The following is a 19,726-nucleotide window of genomic DNA, read 5'->3' on the forward strand; positions in this document are numbered from 1 at the left end:
AGGAGGGAAGGACAGCTGGATGGACTTCTAGGGGTGCCCCTCGGGGACCTGAGGGCTGTCAGAAGTGCCGGGTCCCTCACTTGTGGTCACTTTGCCTGTTGGCTGGATGGAGGGGTGGATGACTATCCCAGTCCCTGCACCCCTGGGCCCACAGGGACAGTTGGTGCTTCTACTGCTGAGCTCAGACAAGGGCTCTGCTGGAGGCCCCCCACACCTCCAAAGTGCTGTGGGACTTGGGGCCAGCCACATCCCTTCATCTGTTTTTGTTTGTGGGGTGGGAATAAGGACCCAGAACCAACCTCAGAGACAGACCCAAGGAGGAGCAGCATCTTTAAGGAGGACCCCCAGTCTCATGCCTTCATGGACCAGATAGAAAACCAAGGACAAAACAGGGGCTGGTTCAAATCATACTGCCCGACCCCACCAGCATGGGAGCCAGCCCTGGGGACTCTGGACGCCCTGTCCAGCAGTTTTCCAGCCACTGTAATAAGCTGAGGGCCGAGAAACATCACACACAATGTGATCAGAGACAGCGCAGCATTAACCATGGGACGGGCACTGGGGGGTTTCAGAGAAAGGCCCAGCTCCCCAGCCCCCCGAGCCCTCCCAAACACCACATTCTCTGGGCACACATGGGTCCGGGCGCCATCCTCAGCCAAAAGGCAAAGTCAACCTGAGCTTGGGACTTCTGATGACCGACATGACTTTGCAGCCCCGTCCCTACCTGCCTGGGACTCCTCACTGGTCCCTCAGCCCAGGCTGAGCTCAAACCAGGTGCCAGCGCTGAGCCCCTACACTCGAGCAGGCCTCCCTCCCACCCCCACCTGCGCCGTGCATGACCCTCTGTTTTGTATCTGGTGCTTGTCACTTCTCCTGCCACACTTCTTAAAGAGCCCCAAATGGGATGAGAAGGTTTGCATGTGGAAGAGAGGAGGTGTGAGACCCCGCAGGACAGTGTCCCAGCACTAGGAGGCAGCTGTTGGAGGCTCCCTCCCGATACCCAGACAGCACCGATTAAATAAAATAACTAAATAGAAATAAAGTGACATTTGCTTTGCATTCCAAGATGGCTGGAGCCTGCCTTTTTCACTCTTCCCCATTAAGAGCCCAGTTCAGATGACAAACAGTTTGTTGAGTATCAATACCATCTATTTATCTATCCCCGCAGGAGGGCTCACTTCCAATGTTTTCTGGAGAGGTGTTGGGAAGGAAGGGAAGAGAGAGAGAGAGAGAGAGAGAGAGAGAGAGAGAGAGAGAGAGAGAGAGAGATACACTGGGGGGGGGGGCGGGGGGAGAGGGCAAAAGAAAGCATGAAACAGGCCGAAGAGGAGAAATTGGAAGCAAATGGCCCATGAACTGAACCATGATGTAGAGGCATGATCGATGCTGCAAATGGTTTATTCATCCATCAGATATGGCGGCCGGCACTGAATGGACTCCTTCACTGTGGGCCTATGAACTTAAAGCAAGTAAATTTCTATCTTTCTTCGCATTAGCTGCCTCATTGCCCTTCAATCAGCCCTCACGGAGGCAGAAAAATGGCTCCGCCATCTGCCTTCAAACCCTCCCTTCGGCAGGTCTCGGGGCTTTTTTGGGAGAGGGGGAGGAGGCTTGGTTCCCTTAAGCTCTGTGTCCCCTGCTCCTCGGGGGCTGGGAGGCTCGGGGCTCAGCATTTCTCCTGGGCCCCTAGCCGCTGCCCCCTCGTTCCTGGGTTGGGAGGACAATTGCGCCCCTGGCACACGAGATCCAGAGATGCAAGCGAGGACTCAGAGCTCAGCCTGGGGGAGCCCCCAGTCGGCACAGGCACCCCTGCCCTGCAGAGGGCAGGCTGGGAAAGAGCGGCTCGACCCTGGGCTCCTAGGCCTGGCCTTGCAATCCTCAGTGGAAATGAGGTTTTCACCCAGCCTAGCCTTCCCGCAGGATGAGAGGGCACCTTGTCCCCTTCCTCCCAAAGATTCTTAGCAGGCCTGAGGAGGAAGGGCTGGACCCCCAGCTCTATGACTGTGGCCTTGCCTTGTGCCAAGGTCAGGCCAAGTGGCTTTCGATGACCCAAGAGGGAGGTGCCGTGGTTTCCCACTGTGTGCATGAGGAATCGGAGGCTCAGAGAGGTTGGGTGACTTGCCCAAGGTTACAGAGCAATCGAAGCAAAGATGGGACTCAGACCCAGGTTTCCAATCTCTGGGACCCAAGCACTAACCTTCCCGCCTTCATCGGATGGCAGAATCCTTAAAAAGGCACTCTCTAGCACTTACTTATCCACCCATAACCCTCATGAGATAGGAGGCCTGACAGGGCAGGGGACCTGTCACGGTCACACAGGGACCTGTACCCCAGTACTGCCAAGGGGTGATTTCCCCTCTGGCCTCAGCTCTGCTCCCCCAGTCCTGAGATGAGAGCCCATAGGCTGCTTGGAGAGGTATGGGGAAAAGTTTCCCAGCATGCTTGGGGCCCACAGGCCTGAGTACACCCCACCTTGAAGCTGCTATGCTCTGCTTAGCTTCTCCCGCCCTGCTTGGCGCTGAGTGACTGGCTAATTAGGGGTGGTTGGCCTGAGTGTCTCGGGGTCAGCAGAGCATGAACTGGAAAAACCTGTGGCCAGCAGGCAGCAGCCTCATGGGGCCATCAGCCCCCAGGGGGCAAGGGTGCCGGCTGTCTTGAGTGACACAGTTGGGCTGAGGAGGTGAAGGGAGTGGGGGGGCCATGAGCAGTGGGGGAACCACAGAGACGAGGGATAGCTCCTGCGACGGGGTAACCTGGGCACCAGCCCTACTTCCTTGCCGGGCCTCGGTTTCCTCACCCATAAAATGAGGCTATTCACAGCCAAGAGCCAAGGACGGTAAGCCAGCGAAAATCCTAAACCCCAGCCTGGCTCCAGAAACGGTCACTGGCACGTGTTATATTATCACCAACACCTACCAAAAGGCCCGGTCCCTGCGAGGAGCCAAGCCCAGACCACCGGCAGGGCTGCAGCTCTCCCCACCCTCACCCAAACCACCTGGGCACCCTCCCTCCCCTCCAGCTGGCCTGCTTGGATCCCCCAGGCCCAGCTGCCCAGCACCCATCCCCCAGCACACTGCTTCCCTAAGTCAGACGAGCAGCCCACCCCACCCCCAAACCAGTCACTGACTTGGGTGTGGGGGTGAACCAGGACATGGAGACACATTCCCTCAGGAACAAAGAGATTTTTCTCTTGCCAGGATAGATTTCACCCTGCCTCCCCCATTTCCCACAGTGGGCAGAGGGAGACACAAAGGGAAACCCCCCAGGGAGAGAAATCCTAAACTTCAAAAAGGGCCGAGGCCCAGCCCAGGAGGCTGGGATGGGATGGCCTGCCTTGCAGGCGTGGGGCAGAAACCCAGACAAGTGGGTCCTGAGGCTCTAATCTGTGCTCCCCCCACCCAATTGAGGCGGCAGCCTGAGAGCTGGTGAGCACAGGCTGGGCCCTCCCACAAGTGTCTCATCTGCCTAATTGCTTCTTTATTGTCTCACAATCACACACTCTCTCTCTGCTGCTCTGAAATATTTCCTTCCCCTATTCATCCCAGCAGCAATTAGAAAAAGAGCACAGGGAAGGGGGGGGGATTTTAAAATGCAGCAGCAGCAGCAGCATGGAGTGGGCCGGCGGTGGGAGGCCCTGTGGGGAGGGTCCAGGACACAGGCAGGGCTCGGCCCTAGCCCCATGCCCGCCTCCCGTGAAATTTCAAATTAGGCTACAAACACATCAGACAGCATGGGCGCTGAGCAGCTACCACCAAAGGTGGCCGGCTCGGAGGAGGAAACAGAAATTACCTTGGGGTTCTCCAGGATTCCAGCCTCGTAGCTGCAGAAGGAAAGGGAAGATGGGGGTTAGTAAGTTAGTAAGGGAGGGGAAGAGAGACACAGCTGTGCCTTGACACACTCACCCCCCAACACAGTCTAGTCTGCCATTTTCTCTCTGCCAAAGCAACTGCTGCCAACCCTGCCTGGAACATTCTGGACCCAACAGTTGGCTGTGGGAGCTGCAGGTTGCAAGGAAGAGCTTGGGGCTCCACATCTGGAGGGCCTTTGCACGTGCTGTTCCCTCTGCTTTAAATGCTCTTCCCTGCACCCTGGTTGGTCCCTCCTCATCCTTGAGGTTTTAACCTCAAATGACACTTCCTCAGAGAAGCCCTTCCTGATACCCCAGCCAAAGCCAGGTGCCCATTGTCTGCCCCTAGCCCTCAGCAGAGCTCCAATGAGAGCTGTGAATAAGTTGGGTATGACGTGGTCTGTCCTCCCTGAGGCCCCCACTGCATGAAGGCAGGGACCACTGCATCCTGGCCCCATGCAGGCAGGCGTTCACCAACGTCGGGCAGAACTGTGGACACGTCTCACCTGATGTGCATGAGGTTCTCGTCCATGCTCCATGGGTTCTTGGGGGTGACTGGGATGGGGATTCCGTGTTGCTGCAGGTAAGGAGACACAGAGCAGGCGTGAGGCAGCTTGAAGCAGACGCGAGGGCCAGGCCCAGCTGCCTTGATTTTCCTTCAAGGTAGCAGATAGCCCCCAACTCTGGCCCCCATGCAGACAAGACCCTGGACCACCCCATCTCCTTCTTCTCCCCTGGGCTGCCTGGGGGAGGCAGTGAGGGTCCCATTGCTGCTGGATGTGCCCATGCAGAAACTACAAGACCATGTGTCTGAGATGTGGAGTGACGCTGACCTTGGAGCTTCCTTCTAGAGGATTCTGAGCCTACCCTTCAAGGGCCCCTGAAGCACTTAGAGTCTCCCAGCACCACTTGCGGACGCCCAGGGTGACCCTATGAGCTGCACTGGACTGAACTTCCCCTGTGGATTTCACCCAAGGCATCTGTGCCCGCGTGGGGGCTTAATGTTGACCCAAGGAAAGGAGGCATGCCTGTGAGAGCTTCCAGCTCATGGCACTTATTTACGATATGTGGTGTGGCCCTTTCCAGGAGCCACCCTTCTCCCCTGCCGGGCATAATGGCCACACACATTTCTGCAGCCCTGAAAAGGAACAACCAGGCAGACCCTTCTTCCTCCCTATTGGTTCTGATTCTGTTTTGCTTCCCAAATGGCCCAATCCATTGTTCAGGAGAAAACCCATCCCCACTGAGATGCAGGGCCTGAAAAGCTGCTGGCCGCCACTTGGAAGGCCCACCTTACTCAGCCATTGGGATTAAAGACCAGGCTCGTTCCCTAGGTGACCCCCAGACACCTGCCCCCACCCCCCCGCCCTGGCTGACACCTGGTTGCATCCAGCACATGCATTATATCCTGCTCTCCCTTCCCCGCAGCTTCCCAGCACCGAAGGCAGCTCAGAGGTCCAGCCTGGACCCTTTAAGCCAGCAAGACCGGACACTGCCCCCAAACCCCCTTTTCAGAACCTCGGTGGGTCCCAGAACCTCGGAGCTCCTGGTCCATCTGTCCTGATGGGGCTTCTCCCCAGCTTGGCTCAGCTTAGCTCATTCCTACGAAGGAGCTGCCGTGTTTCCTTCATCAGCACTTTAAAATTTCAAAATAAATTAGACTAAAACCCTCGGGGGTTGTTTTTCAAGCTTCACTAGGAGACAGCCCACATCCAGTCTAGAATTTGTATGCTCTTCAATTTAAACCACACCGGCATATAGGGAGACCTCATTTAGAGGCTGCTCAATGTCAGGGGGCCACTTGTCTCCCCAAAGTTGCCAAGTCAAATCCACACACTCGCCCTGTGCTCTCTCCAGGTAAAGGGGGCCCAGCGTGGGGACCTGTGCAGACCGGGAAGAACCCCGGGGGTCCACACTCCCTCTTCCCTCATTTGGCAGCTGGACTGAGAAACCAGTGGCTGGTCCTGGAGCCTGTGTTGGGGGGTGCGGGTTTGGAAACACTCTTGCCTTCTCTTTCCCACTGGGCCTCTGGCAGAGCCAGAAGAGAAAGGAAGGGAAGGGAAGAAGGAGAAAGCAGGATAGGCAGCCCCGCTCAGCAGGGAGGTACACCCAAAAGCCAAAAATAGCGATAGTCCCTGACCAAAGAGATTTTTGTGTCCCCCTCTCCTCTGTCCTGAGGTCCCTCTTCCTCTGCCCCAAACAGAAAACTCCCCTTGTAATTGAGTACAGAAAATAAAACCATCTTCCACGTGCACACAGGACACTGCCCTGCTTTCTAATGTCCTATCTTATATGCTGGCTTTTTAAAACAAATATTAAGTATAAGGACAGTGATAAAGACGGGGTGATTCTGCGTGTTTTTCCCTTGGACGGTGGACTTGGAGGGAGATGGAAAGTGAAGCGAACGCCTGTTTTTTATGAGGCTCCTACAGCACCTTCTGGCCGCGGCGACGGGCAGGTCTTGAAAGCGGTGGTTTTCAAAGCCTCATTGATTTTTGTCTCAGCTCAATCAGATCCTGCCTGGCTCTGAATTTTGGACAAAGCCTGGATGCTGCTCAGTGATTCTGGTCATTTCCTGGGTGCAGAAACACCGCCTCGCTCTAGAAAGTGCCAATTCCTTGGAGCTCAAGCCTGATACCAGCCTCCAAGGGAGAGTCAATGGCTGAGGGCCCTGGACTGGTTTTTCCCCGGCAAACTTTCCTGTCCAAAAGGCTATTTGGGGCAGAAGCTGCGTGAAGCGCCTTCTCCCCCAAAGCAGGGAAGGACAGACGACACTCCTAAAATTCACCTTTTCTGGGGAGACCAGGAACGGCTTTGTTTGGGAGTTTAACGGATACAAAGGGCAATGTTTGGGTCAGCACTGGCCCTCCCTTGAACCTCGACTGCAGGCGTGAGAATGTCGACAGGGCAGAGGTTCCAATTCATTCTTCTTCAAGATGAAATGGGCTCTATATTCTGTATGATCAGGGAAAGGAAGGGGTGGGGGGAAATAGCCTTGCCAACCCCCTTCTCTTAATAGCTCTGCTATTTGACAATTTGTTTGGCAACATATGGGCTTGCTCTTGTAAACTCCCCTCTTAATAATAAAACAACAGATGGCAGAGGAGTTCTTTCCTCGGAGCACTCCAGGTCTTAATGGGATGCTGGCGGCAGGGCAGGGCTGCGTCCCTGCCGTGTCCCCTGCCACGCGGCACCTTGGCTGCAGCTAGAGCTCACAGCCAGCCCTGGTGACTGCTATTTAAAAACCTGAGCAATTTTCTGGTGTGTGCACCGAGTTGCTTTCCCCCCTCTGATTGATTGAGGCTGTTTGTCAAGGGCTGCCATCGAGTCGCTAAAAAGAAAGGGACCCTGGGGAGAGGCTAAGGATCTTGATGCAAAACTTCTAATATGTTTTATTGCAACTTGTACTTCAAAAGGGCCGGCTCAACACAAGCTTTTGTTGGCCACTGCCCCTCGGTGCGCCTACCTGTTCCTGGGAAAGCACTGGGGACAATTAGCAGCCAGGTAATTGAGGGGCAGAAAACGGACTGCACATACCCCAGGCTGTCCCCTGAGTGACACGCACAGCAGAGGTAGCAGGAGAATGGGAAGCAGAGCGGGCCCGGAGCCCTCTGGCTGAGGCGTGAGGCAGACCGGGGACTGCCCTCGGAGAGGCCCAGGCAACAGGTGCCGTGGTGGGGGGACAGCCAGGACAGAGGTTCCACCCCCCAGGCATGGCTGCTGGCCCAGACAGCCAAGGAGGGATGTGTCCCCAGGGCAGTAGGCAAGGGCTGGGTGGCGCTGTGGGCTCAGCCTTACCTTCGCGTATTCCATCAGGTCGCTGCGGCCCTGGAACCGGTTGTAGAACTCAGGCATCCTCCAGGGGGCGATGACCTACACACGGGGCGGGGAGTCAGCGCTGGGGGGCCTGCTGCGGCTTCTCCAGGCCCTACCGCTGCAGAGGTGGCCTCGCTTGTAAGGGTCTGGAGACTCCAACGGTTACCTGGAGGAGTCCCCTGCGGCCCCCCCACCCTGAGCGGATGCAGGCCATGGGGGTGGGCAGTGGGACTCCATTAGGCAGCGAAGGACAGGGCCTACCATACCAGGGGTGGCTTGGAGCTCTATGGCAGAATGGCCATGTGTCCCCAGGTGGGTCCCCAACTGAGACCCGAGGGTTTGAACTAGACAAGCTTTAAGTTTCCCACTAGCACCCCTGGTCAGAGGACCAGGACCCCCTATCACTGGGTCCACAGAGCTACAGATGCCCAGCCTGGCCTTGCTCTGGGATGTAAGGCCCAGAGGCCACAGTCATCATCCCCTAACCCACTTTGCTCGTTCATTTCTTCCACGCCCCACAGCTGCTGTAAGTGGGGAAGGGACAGGACCCAGCTCATTCCACCAGCCTGGGTGGGGGTGGGTGTCAGGAACAGGTCCTCAAGATGAAGAGCCCCTACTCACCCCCAGAGCCAACCGGGACTCTGCCTCTAACACAACAGCCCAAATGGGGGTGGGATGTCATACAGATGGAGATGCCGGTGTGATTCTGGGCTGTGTAGCTGATGGGGCTGGGGTAGGGTGGGAGAAAGCCCACCCCCCAGCTCTAGAATGAGCAGCGCTGGACCAGGGCACTGGGAGTGTCCTCTAGCTTCCTCCCAGCTCCCAAAGACCAACTTGGACCCCTGCCCCCAGCCCCTGGGCTTGGCTTCCTCAGATAAAAACTCAGAAAATGACACCGCCCCCCCATCCCACCCGCCTGCCACAAGTCAATAAGCAGCTACGGTCCCAGCTATGTCCCAGGGCTTCCCAGCCGCCCAGCGTTTAGGGTCAAAATGGATCATTAGAGCTCATTACTGCTCACCTCCAGGCCACTCTCACCCCCAAGCAGCCTCTGGCAGGTTAAAGGGGCAGAAAAAGATGGTCCATTTCAGAGAAAAGAAAATGGAAACCTCTTAGAGCTCCTTGGGGGCTTGGGAAGGGACACATCTCCTGTAGCTTCAGCCTGAAGCTGCCTCAGAGGAGCTCAGACCCACACCTGTGCTGTCCACTATGGCAGTCACTTGTGGCCACCGAGACCTGAAATGAGGCTGGTCCCAACTGAGATGCACTGCACGTGTAAAGCACTCACCGGATCTTTTTAGTACAAAAAAAGAATGTAAAACATCTCAGTTGTGGTTTTTTTCTTTTTTTACATTGATGAAATGTTGAATAATACCCTTTTGGATACATAGGGTTCAATAAAATATTATTCAAGTAATGTCACCTGTTGCTTTTTATCTTTTTTTTTTTAACGTGGCCACTAGAAAAATTTAAATTACCCTTGGGGCTTGCATTTGTGGTACGAATTATATTTCTACTGTTCAGCCTGTCACTGTGTGCCTGGAGGCTGGAGCATGCGCTCAGTGAATACTGAATGATTGAATGAATGATTGAATGAATGAATGAATGAATGGAAGCAGCGATGAACACAGGCTGGACAAGCCTGACATGTGCTGTCACGCCTGGGTGGCATCCAAGGGCAGAGGTGACAATTCCCCAGGATCCTGGTGATTCCCATCCCAGGAAAAGATCCAAGACACAGGGTGTCAGGGCTCAGGCAGCTGGGAGGAGGCAGGGCCTTAGCTGGGTGGCCCTGGCCAGGCCTGGGAGGGCTGTGGGCAGCCCAGAAATCAGCCAGGCCTGTCCCAGAACTGTCTATGCCTGTACCCAGGAAGCCAGACCCCAGAGCGCCAACGACACTGGCTGAAGGGCAGCGATGTTTTTCTGTCCAGCTCCCTGACCTACCCAGACACCTGGACAGCAACTGTGCAAGGGACAAATGGAAAAGGAGAGAGCTGCGCCCCTGTAGCTGGCGTGAGGGAGGGAGCTGCCCATGGGAAAGAAGGGCACGACCCACCTGGACAAGATTCAGGTGCCATTGTCCCTGTCACTGGAACCTCCCAGAACCCCGTGCCCTGCCCCTAGGGGCCCCCACTGCCTGAGAGGAGCCGCATCTTACCTTAATTTGCGGGGCCAGTGAGTAGCAGGTGAGCTCAAACCGGACCTGGTCATTCCCCTGGAACAAGGAACAGAGGTTGTGAGGAGCCACCAAATGGGGTGGGATGGGGGGTGGGGCAGGGGTCGGGCCCCGCGGTCAACAGGATGACGGCTGCCCAGAGCAGGCCTACTGGATAGTTCTCTTCTCACAACTGTGCTCACCTCCAAGCTCACAACCTTCGGAGGTGGCTACTATTATTAGCCTGTTTTAAAGACGAAAACTGGGCTTTCCTGGGGAGGAAATGCCAGCTCCTGCCCCACAGGTGTAGTCAGGACCCCTGAGTACAGAGCTGAGCTGTGTGGGCGGGCAGGTGTGCAAAACAGGATGCCCACGTGCCCAGCATGTGTGGCAAATGCCATGACTTTTGTGTGTGCACCGGTGTGTGAACGTGTGCATGTGGGCACGTGGTGGGGTGTAAGGGGTGCACTGTTGAAACACAGCAGGGTGGGGTGTGCACACATGTATGTGTGGGCATGTGGCAGATGGGGGTGTGCTTGTCTGGGAACATGGCGGGCATGCACTTAAGTCATCATGTATGTGCACACGTGTGCAGGGCTGGGGGCCTGGCCCCACTGACTCCAGGCCCTTCTCCAGGCAGCCCGGAGCCGCCCACACCTCATCCTCTTCCTGCAGTTTCCCCATCTCCACCTGCCCCAGCCCAGAGATGAAGTTCAGGATTTCCGCCCCATGGTGCTGTACACCAACCCAATTACACCAAACTGGGAATCCTGTCTCCTCTGAGTCTCAGTTTCCCCACCTATACAATGGCTGGTTGGAGGGAGGGGGTGGAACCAGGTGACCACTGAGGGCCCTCTGCTCCTCTCTACAGAGAGGGAACCTGAGGCCCAGAGGTAGCAGGGACTAGTCCAAGGGCACAGAGCCCGGTCCAAGCCCAGGTACTGGGCTCCTTGCCCCACCACCCTGTGTGGGTCGCCCTGCCACTCTGCTCCCGTGTCCTCTGCAGTAAAACGACACCCCCGTCAGCTGTGGACATCACCCTAGAGACTGCCGATGATGATGGGGAGGAGGCGGCCCCAGCGCTGGCCTCAGCCACACAGCCCAGACCCTGAGAGACAATGGCTGCCAGCATCCTGCCTGCTTCCCATCAGCTCGGCGGCTCGGAGGGAGACTGAGCGCTGTGGAAATAACAGAGGGACCTTTCGCCTACTGTGAAAACTGCATGGGCACAGCGAGCCAGCGGTGGGAATAACATGTTATTTTCCAAAGTCTTGTCAGGCGACGTGGAAATACAGGTTTCAGCCCCTCTCCGCAGGGTCAGGAACTGAGGGGAGGAGGCAGCTCCTCTCCGATATCTTCCGGGGCCACAGGCTGCACCGGATCAACCACCCCACTCACCCTCCATCTAATCCCTTTAGTGAGCACCTACTATGCACTGGCTGTCACGCAGGAGAGCCACCGGGGGCAAGTAGGATTTTTAAACCTATTTTGCAAATGAGGGAAGTGAGGCTCAGAGAGGTGAAGTCACTTGCCCAGGGTCACACAGCCAGGAGGCAACACACTAATCCTAATAGCTCACATTCACTCAATAGCTCTGTACAAAACGAACTCATTGAATCCTTACGGCAGGCCCCTGAGGTAGGTTCTACTATCACCCCAGCTTATGGACGGGGAAACTGAGGCACAGGTAACACCTGCCCAAGGGCCCATGGCCAGCACAGTCCCTAGCGCAGTGGCAGCTATAATAAAAAGCAGGCTCATTCTGTAAGGCACATGATCTAGTGTTGCATATCCTGGCGATTTCTCCCTACGGCTTCACGTTTCCCCAGAACAATGGCAGTTTGTGCCTCCTCAGACAGGCACCCTTGGCTGGTGTCTGCCCATCCGGACCCACCACGGGGACATCCATCTGTTCCAGAGCCAGAGACCCTCGCAGAAGCCAAACAGGTTCCCTTGGTTCAAACTGTGTCCCAGCCAAGGACCGAGGCCTGTCTGGTCCTTTTACTCCCAAATCTCAGGACCCCGGGTCCAGGGCCGCCCCTGGCAGTACGCTAGGGTGCTGGGGAGGGGGCAGAGCTGTTACTCACACCGTGTGCATCCACGTGCTGATATGTGTGTAAGTGTGGGTGCGGCACCGCCAGGACTGGGAGGGGTGGCAGGGGGTCGCCCATCTGTTCCCAGGCTAGCCATACAGATGGCGCCATTTACAAAACTGCTGCTCCTGTGCCCCTGCCGGAGTCTCAGGCTCGTATTTCCCGGCCCCTTCTTCAAAACTGGTGGGAAGGAGGAGGCCCCAGGAGGGCCACCCCAGCTTCTGTGCAGCTCTCTGGTGGGGAGAGGTCAGCGTTTCAGCAGGGCATGGAGCAGTGGACCTCACCTTGAGCTCTGTCAGAGGCCCCCGAGGCTGGGCCTTGGGAGGGAAACTGCCTCTCCGCTCCAGGCCTTTGCACAGGCTGTTCCTGCAGCCTGCTGTACCCTTCCCCCTTGGTGCCACTGGCGAACTCTTGATCCCCCGATGTCTCCGTGTCACCTATCCCTCACTTCTGCTGGGTCAGAGCTTCCAAGTCCCTGAGTCCATCCCCCGCCCAGCTGGACCGCGTCCGCATGCAGAGGAAAGCAAATGCTGGACAAATACTTGGAACATGGTCTGAATGAACAAATGCATGAAGGTGACATCTGTGAGGCCGGAACAAGGACTCCCGAGGACCTGCTTGCCTTCATGCCCAACTCAGGAGCCAGAAGCTGGGAGAGGCCAGTGGCTGACTTATTCAGACGTCACAAACTCAGGACTGGCCTTGGAGATCCGTGGCTGTGGGGGCCCCCTGCTGTCTGCTTACACCCCAGCTTTCTCTTCTTTGTGAACCCCTAGAGCAAGTTCTGCCACGTGTCCCACTGGGATCTCCCTCTGGGATTGCCAGCCTCCCACAGGCCCAGCCCCACACAGCCCTGGTTCTGCCTTCTGGGGCCACAGGGCCTCATTTGCTTGCTCAATGCACCCACCTCCAGATATGTAGTCACTGATGCCAGCCCCCAGCCAGCCAGACCACCAACCCCTCCCTCCCTGCCACCTCCCTGCCTCAGACTTGACGATTCTCTGGACCACACCACAGGCCTTTCTTGTCCTCCCCACTCAAACCCTCAGTTCTGGAAAATTGTCTCCAGAAGCTGTTGGGGGCTTCCTTGGATTCTGTAAATAGGTGGAAACTGAGGCACAGAAGGGGAAACAGAGGTACAGGTGTATGCCTTGCCCATCAGCCCCAAGAAGAGATGGCAGTTCCCAGGGAGCATTGCCTCCACTCCGCTGTGGCACCACCGCTGCTCTTAGAGGACCCCAGTGATGTTTCAAGTCGGACTGCTCCTCTTTTGGACACTGAGTATTAACTGCAGGGACATCCCCACGTCCCAAGGGGCCAAACAACCGCCGCAGAGGGTGTTGTGCTCAGAACCACAGCCCTGCAGGAACAGGGAGGGGAACAGAGGACGCTGGGTGGCCATCTCCTTCTCCAGCTGCTTCCTCCAGGGTCAGCCCACGAAGATTTCAAACACAAGCCTCTAGTACCCTCTGGTGGCCAAATGGAGCAGCGCACACGGCTGCTGTGGCTGTTACCGCAGCACACAGGCTCTTCTCTCCGTGGACCCCAAGAGCTATTCAAGCCAGGGCCAGACCTAACATACACCCACCCAGTCACTCTACCAGCCCTGAATGCTACCCATCCTCAGTCCTGACGGTACCCTTGGAGGGATCTTCTTCAGGCAGGAGCCATTCCAGAATCCTGATCTCCTGGTCTCGGCTTAAATACCTCCTGGAACGGGGAGCTCACTGCTCAGCTCATTTCATCATGGATAGATGAGATGGCTCAGAAGCTTCCTTATTCTGTGCTGACATTGATTCTTACTGACCTTCCTCTACGGGCAGGAGCCCTCAGTACAGGTCTGATAATCGCACAATTCGGGCACTAACCTCTCATTGAGCGTTCACTACATATCAGTCCCATGCTGAGCTCTTTATTGGAATTATCGTACTCATTACTTCTAACTGCGCCATGAGCTGGTTCTATTTTACGCCCATTATACAGATGAGGAAATGGAGACGCACGGCGGGTGAAGTAATACCACGTGAAAGGGGGAGAAGCCAGGATCTGAAGCAGCTGTGTGGGCCCCAAACCTCTGGCTTCTCCTGCCCCCTCTCCTACGATCCTCAAGCAGAAGGCTGCACACACATCTCTGCCCAAACAGCCCAGGTTTGCCCATCTCTCCCATCTGATTTCTCGTCACCCTGCTCAAAATGTGCTCACGACTGGGGTGTTAGTGGAAACACCCAGCAGTCCGCTTCCATCATAGAAGCCCACCATTTCAGTCCAGAACAATCCCCAACACGCCACTGGGGGCGTTGCTGGCCACCCCCATCCAGCCGAGCCCTCCTAATCTATCGCCCTCAGGAGGAAGCCAAACCCTTAGCCTGGCCGCGGCCCAGCCCTGATCCTGCTGCTTCTCTCCAGGCGATGGCTCTTGATTCATGCCCCTTGTGTCTCGGCCTTTGCATAGGCGGTTCCCTCGGCCTGGCACACTCTTCCTGTAGCCCGTTTTTCATTCACCTAAACTCATCCTCAGGGCTGTGCTCTGTAAGGCAGCCTTCCCACAGCCCCCTGCCCGCTGCCCCCACAGCTCCCCTGGCATGGACACTTCAGCCATCTTACTATGTACCCATTTCCCTAACCCTTGCTAGGACACAGGTTCTCTGCGGGCAAAGAATAGGCCCAAGAAATTCAATAGTTGCCATACCCAGCACGCGCTCCACCGCTTGCAGAAACCAGTACACGCTTGCTGACCTAGCACCCAAGTGAATGAAAGAACGCGTGAGCTTTCAAAGACCCGAACCACTGCTACCTTGGTCATGGCTGTTTGCAAGGCCACCCTCAAATCGTGTCTCCATCATACTTAGCTGCAAGTGGCGCTATGGCACAGTGAGCCAGGGCCTGCTCCCCCTACCACTGCATCGACCAGCCCGGGGCGGGGCGGGGGGGGGCAGGGTACGGTTAGCACATGTGTGCTGGCGAGGTAGTGAGTTCCCCGTCACTGGGAGGTTCAGAGTTTTCTGACTGCGGGGTTGTTAAGTAGCCATATCCTTTACCAGCACCCATCTCCTGACTTTGAAAGCTCATGACTCAAAAGTCTTTATAATAACATCGCCTGACAGTTGCCAACATTGTAGGAATCTCGTTTCCTCAGCACTGCCACCCGTGGGACAGCGTGCTGACGTCTTTCCTGCCTTCTACCTCACAGGCTCTTCCTTCAGCCTGCACTGGTACACGCAAGGGTGTGTTGTAGGGTGAAGTGTGTCCCCACAAAAGTTAAGTTGAAGTCCTAGTACCCAGTACCTGAGAATGTGACCATATTGGAGACAGGGTCTCACAGAGGTAATAAGTTAAGACGAGGCCATCAGGGTGGGCCCTGATCTAGCCTGACTGGTGTCCTTACAAAAAGGAAAATTTGGACACATAACCAGACATGCACAGAGGGAAGGTGACATGAAGGGGCAGGGAGAATGCCATGCGATGACTAGGGACTGGAGGATCGGAGTGCTACCTCTACAGGGGACACCGGAGCTACCGGAAGCCAGGAACGGTGCAGACAGGCCTGCAACAGTTCCTTCCCTGGAGGCTTCAGAGGGAGCACGGCCCTGCTGACACCTTGGTTTTGGAGTTCTGGCCTCCAGAGCTGATAGCCCGTCTCTGTTGCTGAAGCTGCCCAGTCTGTGGTGCTTTGTTACAGCAGCCCGGGGAAACTGAGGCTCAGGGAGGGGAAGGGCTTGCCCAAGGCCACACAGGGATTCAAACCCGGTCTGTTTCTGACCCTTGCCACTACATTGCATGGGCAACACGCTCTGTGATCTTGGCAGTGGCGATGTCCCCAAGGCCCAGCCTCAAATTTGCCAGGTGGGGTGACATCGTTCCCACTGCACGTGGAACACACACATGGAAGTCACTGCTCATGGAGCTCAGGGCGTAGCTGTCACTACACCCAGATATTCACTAAAACGTACCACTAATATGCCTCTTATTCAGACCACACAGGCCAGTCTCTCTGCTGTGTACCTGACTGTTCTGGGGGGGAACCTACACCTGCTCGGGGGCCGTCCGTCCATCACTCGGCTGCTTGTGTCCCCCTTCACAGCCCCTGCCTCCTTCTCCCTCCATCCCCCCCCCCCGCACTGTCCACCCTTTGCCTCACCTTTCCTGTGGCACCGTGGGACACATACTTGGCTCCCTCCCGCTTGGCGATCTCCACTTGTTTACGGGCGATGCAGGGCCTGGCCAGAGAGGTGCCCAGAAGGTAGCGGTCTTCGTACCGTGCACTGGACTGAACGGCAGGCCAGATGAACTCCTCCAGAAACTCCTTGCTGACGTCCTCGATGAACACCTATGGGGAGAGGAGCTCATGGGAGGGAGGCTCAGCAAGGCCAGGCCCAATCAGAAGGCAGAGCCCGAGGGGCCTCAAATGGCCAGTGTCTAAGGCAGGCACTGCTAATGGACCCTGGCAAGCTGTACCCTCCACTCTTCCTCCTGCATCTGTAGTAGACATCGCTAATCAATCCCAGCACATACAACGCTGGACAACTAAGTTCGCAAACTCATCCTAGGAAACGTGCTACATACGTCATTGCTGAATATCACTAGTCACCTTCAAAGTACTCCCCTTGGGAAGCTATGCACCGACACCAGCACTCAGTCCACCCTTCAAAGCAATTTTAGAACTCTTTTTCTGGAATGGCCACCAGAGCTGTCATCATATTACCCTTGATGTCCTGAAGGTCATCAAAATGTCTTCCTTTCAATATTTCCTTTATCTTTGGGTAAAGAAAGAACGTCTTTGGGGGCCAGATCAGGTGATTAGGGAGGGTGTTCCAATACAGTTATTTGTTTACTGGCTAAAAACTCCCTCACAGACAGTGTTGTGTGAGCTGGTGCGTTGTAGTGATGCAAGAACCATGAATTGTTGGTGAAAAGTTCAAGTCGTCTAACTTTTTTTATGCAGCCTTTTCAGCACTTACAAATAGTAAAATTGGTTAAGTGTTTGTCCAGTTGGTACAGATTCATAATGAATAATCCCTCTGATATCAAAAAAGGTTAGCAACAGCATTGCAACAAGTTCACGAACTTAATTGTCCGACCTCGTATAATTCCATTACTCTCCCTCCTGCACTCAGGGCAGACATCACTAATCAATTGCTAAAACAATCAGCTAAAACTAGATGTGTTTGTTTGTTTGTTTTTTAATTGGGGAACAGTGTGTTTTTCCAGGACCCTTCAGCCCCAAGTCGAGTCGTTGTTCTCAATCTAGTTGTGGAGGGCACAGCTCACTGGCCCATGTGGGAATTGAACTGGCAATGTTGGTGTTATGAGCACTGCACTCTAACCAACTGAGCCAACTGGCCACCCTAGCTGTGGTCTTTAAGTCCCTCCCAGCACAGCATTCTGGGCCTGAGATGAAACTTAGTTGCCACCCTGGGCCTGAAATAAAACTTAATTGCCACTTAAGTTCTAGAGAGGCAGATAGATTTCATCTGTAAAAGTCAGGGGTGATTTTTTCCCCAGGGCACAGCTGGCAATATCTGAAGATATTTTTCGGTTTCACAACTGGTGGGTTGGGTGAGGGTTCTGGCATCTACTGGGTAGAGGCCAGAGATGCTGCTAAACATCCTACAATGTGCAGGACAGCCAGCTGCATGTCAGTCAACAGTGCCGAAGGTGAGAAACCCTGATCTAGAAGAATGGTTCTCAAAATGTAGACCCCAGGGGTCCCCAAGACCCATTCCGGGAGTCTCTGAGTGAAAACTTTCTTTTACAATGATACATTCATTATACACAAAAGCAACAATGGGTGAAAAAGCGCTGGCACTTTAGCACAAATGAGCTGTTGTTCTTCATGCCTTGGCCCAGCACCCAGCACAGGGCTTCTCACCACAGGATTAGATGCTCAGTCATTGCAAGAACTCAGCTGGACTTTCCTGATTCTGTTGAATCGGTGAAAGGATGGGTGGATGGACACAGAGATAAAAGAGGGATAAATGGGTAGGTGGGTGGGTGGGTGGATGGATGGATGCATGAGTGAGTGTGTCAGTGGATGGACAGAGAGATAAATGAGGGATAGACCCGTGGATGGGTGGATGGATGGATGCATGAGGAAGAGATGAATGGGGAGGAGGTTGAGTGGCTGGGGAGGCAGGAAGTCGATGGCACTTACACTGAAGGAATTGCTTTCATACTCTTGGAAGCAAGAGGGCCAGTTGGAAGGGACGCATGGGACAAGGAACTTGGGGACAGGAAGGCCCACTGCTGCCTCCACCACATCAAAACCGCGCTTCCAGCCCCAAACCCCGCCCCCCGTCGGTTACCTTCTTGGCCCCAAGCTTCAGTGCCTTCTTCCTGGCCTCCTCAAAGTCCTCCACTTGTCCGATGTTGGCCTGAGGAGCAGAAGCAGAGGCCCAACCAGTCAAGGGGCGGAAAGAAGAGGGTGAGGAGACTGCCACCCTCCCGGGGGGAGCCAGCGCAAGTGCTGTCCACACACACAGCAACCCTCAAATGAGGAGGGGGGGTCCATTTGATAGCCCAGGTCACAGTAAGGAGAAAGGGCACAGCCCGATGTCTGGAGAAGATGGCGTGTTTCCAGGAGCTAACACTTGGTGCTGCTGGGAAGCAAGCTCAGTGAGTTGAAGAACCAGCTACGTCTGGCCCCGTGAGCGGGCTTGCGGGGCCACACATGCGCTGTCACGGCCTTGAAGGCCGAGCCATTCCCTTGAGCCATCTGTCACTTCCTGCAAACTCCCCAAAGGCCAGGACAAAGGTTGGCTTGTCAGAAAGTGCCCACCCCCAGTTTGCTTCCCGAGCCAAGTACAGCCACTTGACATCTGAGCAGGCAGGAGGCAGAGTCCCCCGCCCGGCCCTCCCGGCTGCCTGGCGCTGCAGCCCAACCTCGGGTTCCGAGAGCCCCTGTCTAGACACTGATGTGTTTTCCGCTGGCTGCACCCTGGCCTGCTGCCCAGACCTGGGCCTTGCATCCTGCCCGCCAGACGCTGGAATCCTCCCAGAGCCCAGCTGCCAGTGCTCTTCTGAGGTCACTCGGCTTTTACACCTGCCTGGAAGTAGCCTAGGGTCTGGACTGTCCCATTGTGCTGCTGACAAGATGATCACCTGTGGCTCTCTGCATCCACACACAGCAGTGCCTCGCACTCCCCAGGTGACTGAGCAAGGTGCTGCCCCTCCCTTGGCCTCACGCTCCCCTACCTGAATGACACGGGGACTGGATGCTGTTAGGTATGGTGTATTAGCTTTAACTTTAAACAAACCACTCTTGGCAACAGCTGAACTTCCACCTGTGCCGAGTACCATCATTACTTCTTCTGGGAACAGAACCTTCTTTCCTGGGACCTCTTTCCATAAGGTTGGAGGGGAACAAATCATATCTCTTTCTCACTGCAGGGGTGGGCCCATGACCCAAGACTAGCCAATCAGAGCCCGCCAAAACACAGCCGTAGTGACCAATGCATGATAGGCCAGTGCGACTACCCCTGGGCTCTGCTGTCAGAGCCTCTGGGGAAGCTCTCCTTTCTCTGGGAAAGCTAGATTCTGATGGTGTGCATCTTGCCTGCTCTGTGGAGAGGCCAAGGCTGAAGCCAAGTACAGATGGAGACAGAGCTGGATAAGCACCTGGCTCTAGCTTTGCCTGAAGCCATCCTACCCCTGGACTTCTCAGTTACATGAGCCAAGAACTGTCTGTTTTTTTTTGTTTTTTTTTCCTTCAGCTACTTTGAGTGGGATTTCTAAAGTTTGCAGCCAGGAGTCCTGAATAGCACAGCCACACGGAGAAAGCTTCTGAGGCTCTGTCCAGCTTCATCAAAACTAGAGCTG

At 55.5% G+C, this 19,726-nt stretch overlaps 1 protein-coding gene across 2 annotated transcripts in view; it reads right to left on the reverse strand.

Moving 5' to 3' along the window:
* The window catches only part of ASS1 (argininosuccinate synthase 1), a 49,378-nt gene that overhangs the window by 22,353 nt on the left and 7,299 nt on the right, over positions 1 to 19,726 (reverse strand). For both annotated transcript variants that reach the window (XM_019728854.3, XM_019728853.2), the window contains 6 exons: positions 18,214 to 18,282; positions 16,050 to 16,238; positions 9,822 to 9,878; positions 7,646 to 7,720; positions 4,354 to 4,424; positions 3,790 to 3,820 (listed from right to left, as the gene is read on the reverse strand). In XM_019728854.3, the coding sequence (XP_019584413.2) occupies positions 3,790 to 3,820; positions 4,354 to 4,424; positions 7,646 to 7,720; positions 9,822 to 9,878; positions 16,050 to 16,238; positions 18,214 to 18,282 (492 nt within the window). The remainder of the gene's footprint in view (positions 1 to 3,789; positions 3,821 to 4,353; positions 4,425 to 7,645; positions 7,721 to 9,821; positions 9,879 to 16,049; positions 16,239 to 18,213; positions 18,283 to 19,726) is intronic.

The sequence above is a fragment of the Rhinolophus sinicus genome, chromosome 16, assembly GCF_057876585.1.
Source record: "Rhinolophus sinicus isolate RSI-liver-muscle chromosome 16, RSI-T2T, whole genome shotgun sequence".
NCBI classification, from domain to species: Eukaryota; Metazoa; Chordata; class Mammalia; order Chiroptera; family Rhinolophidae; genus Rhinolophus; species Rhinolophus sinicus.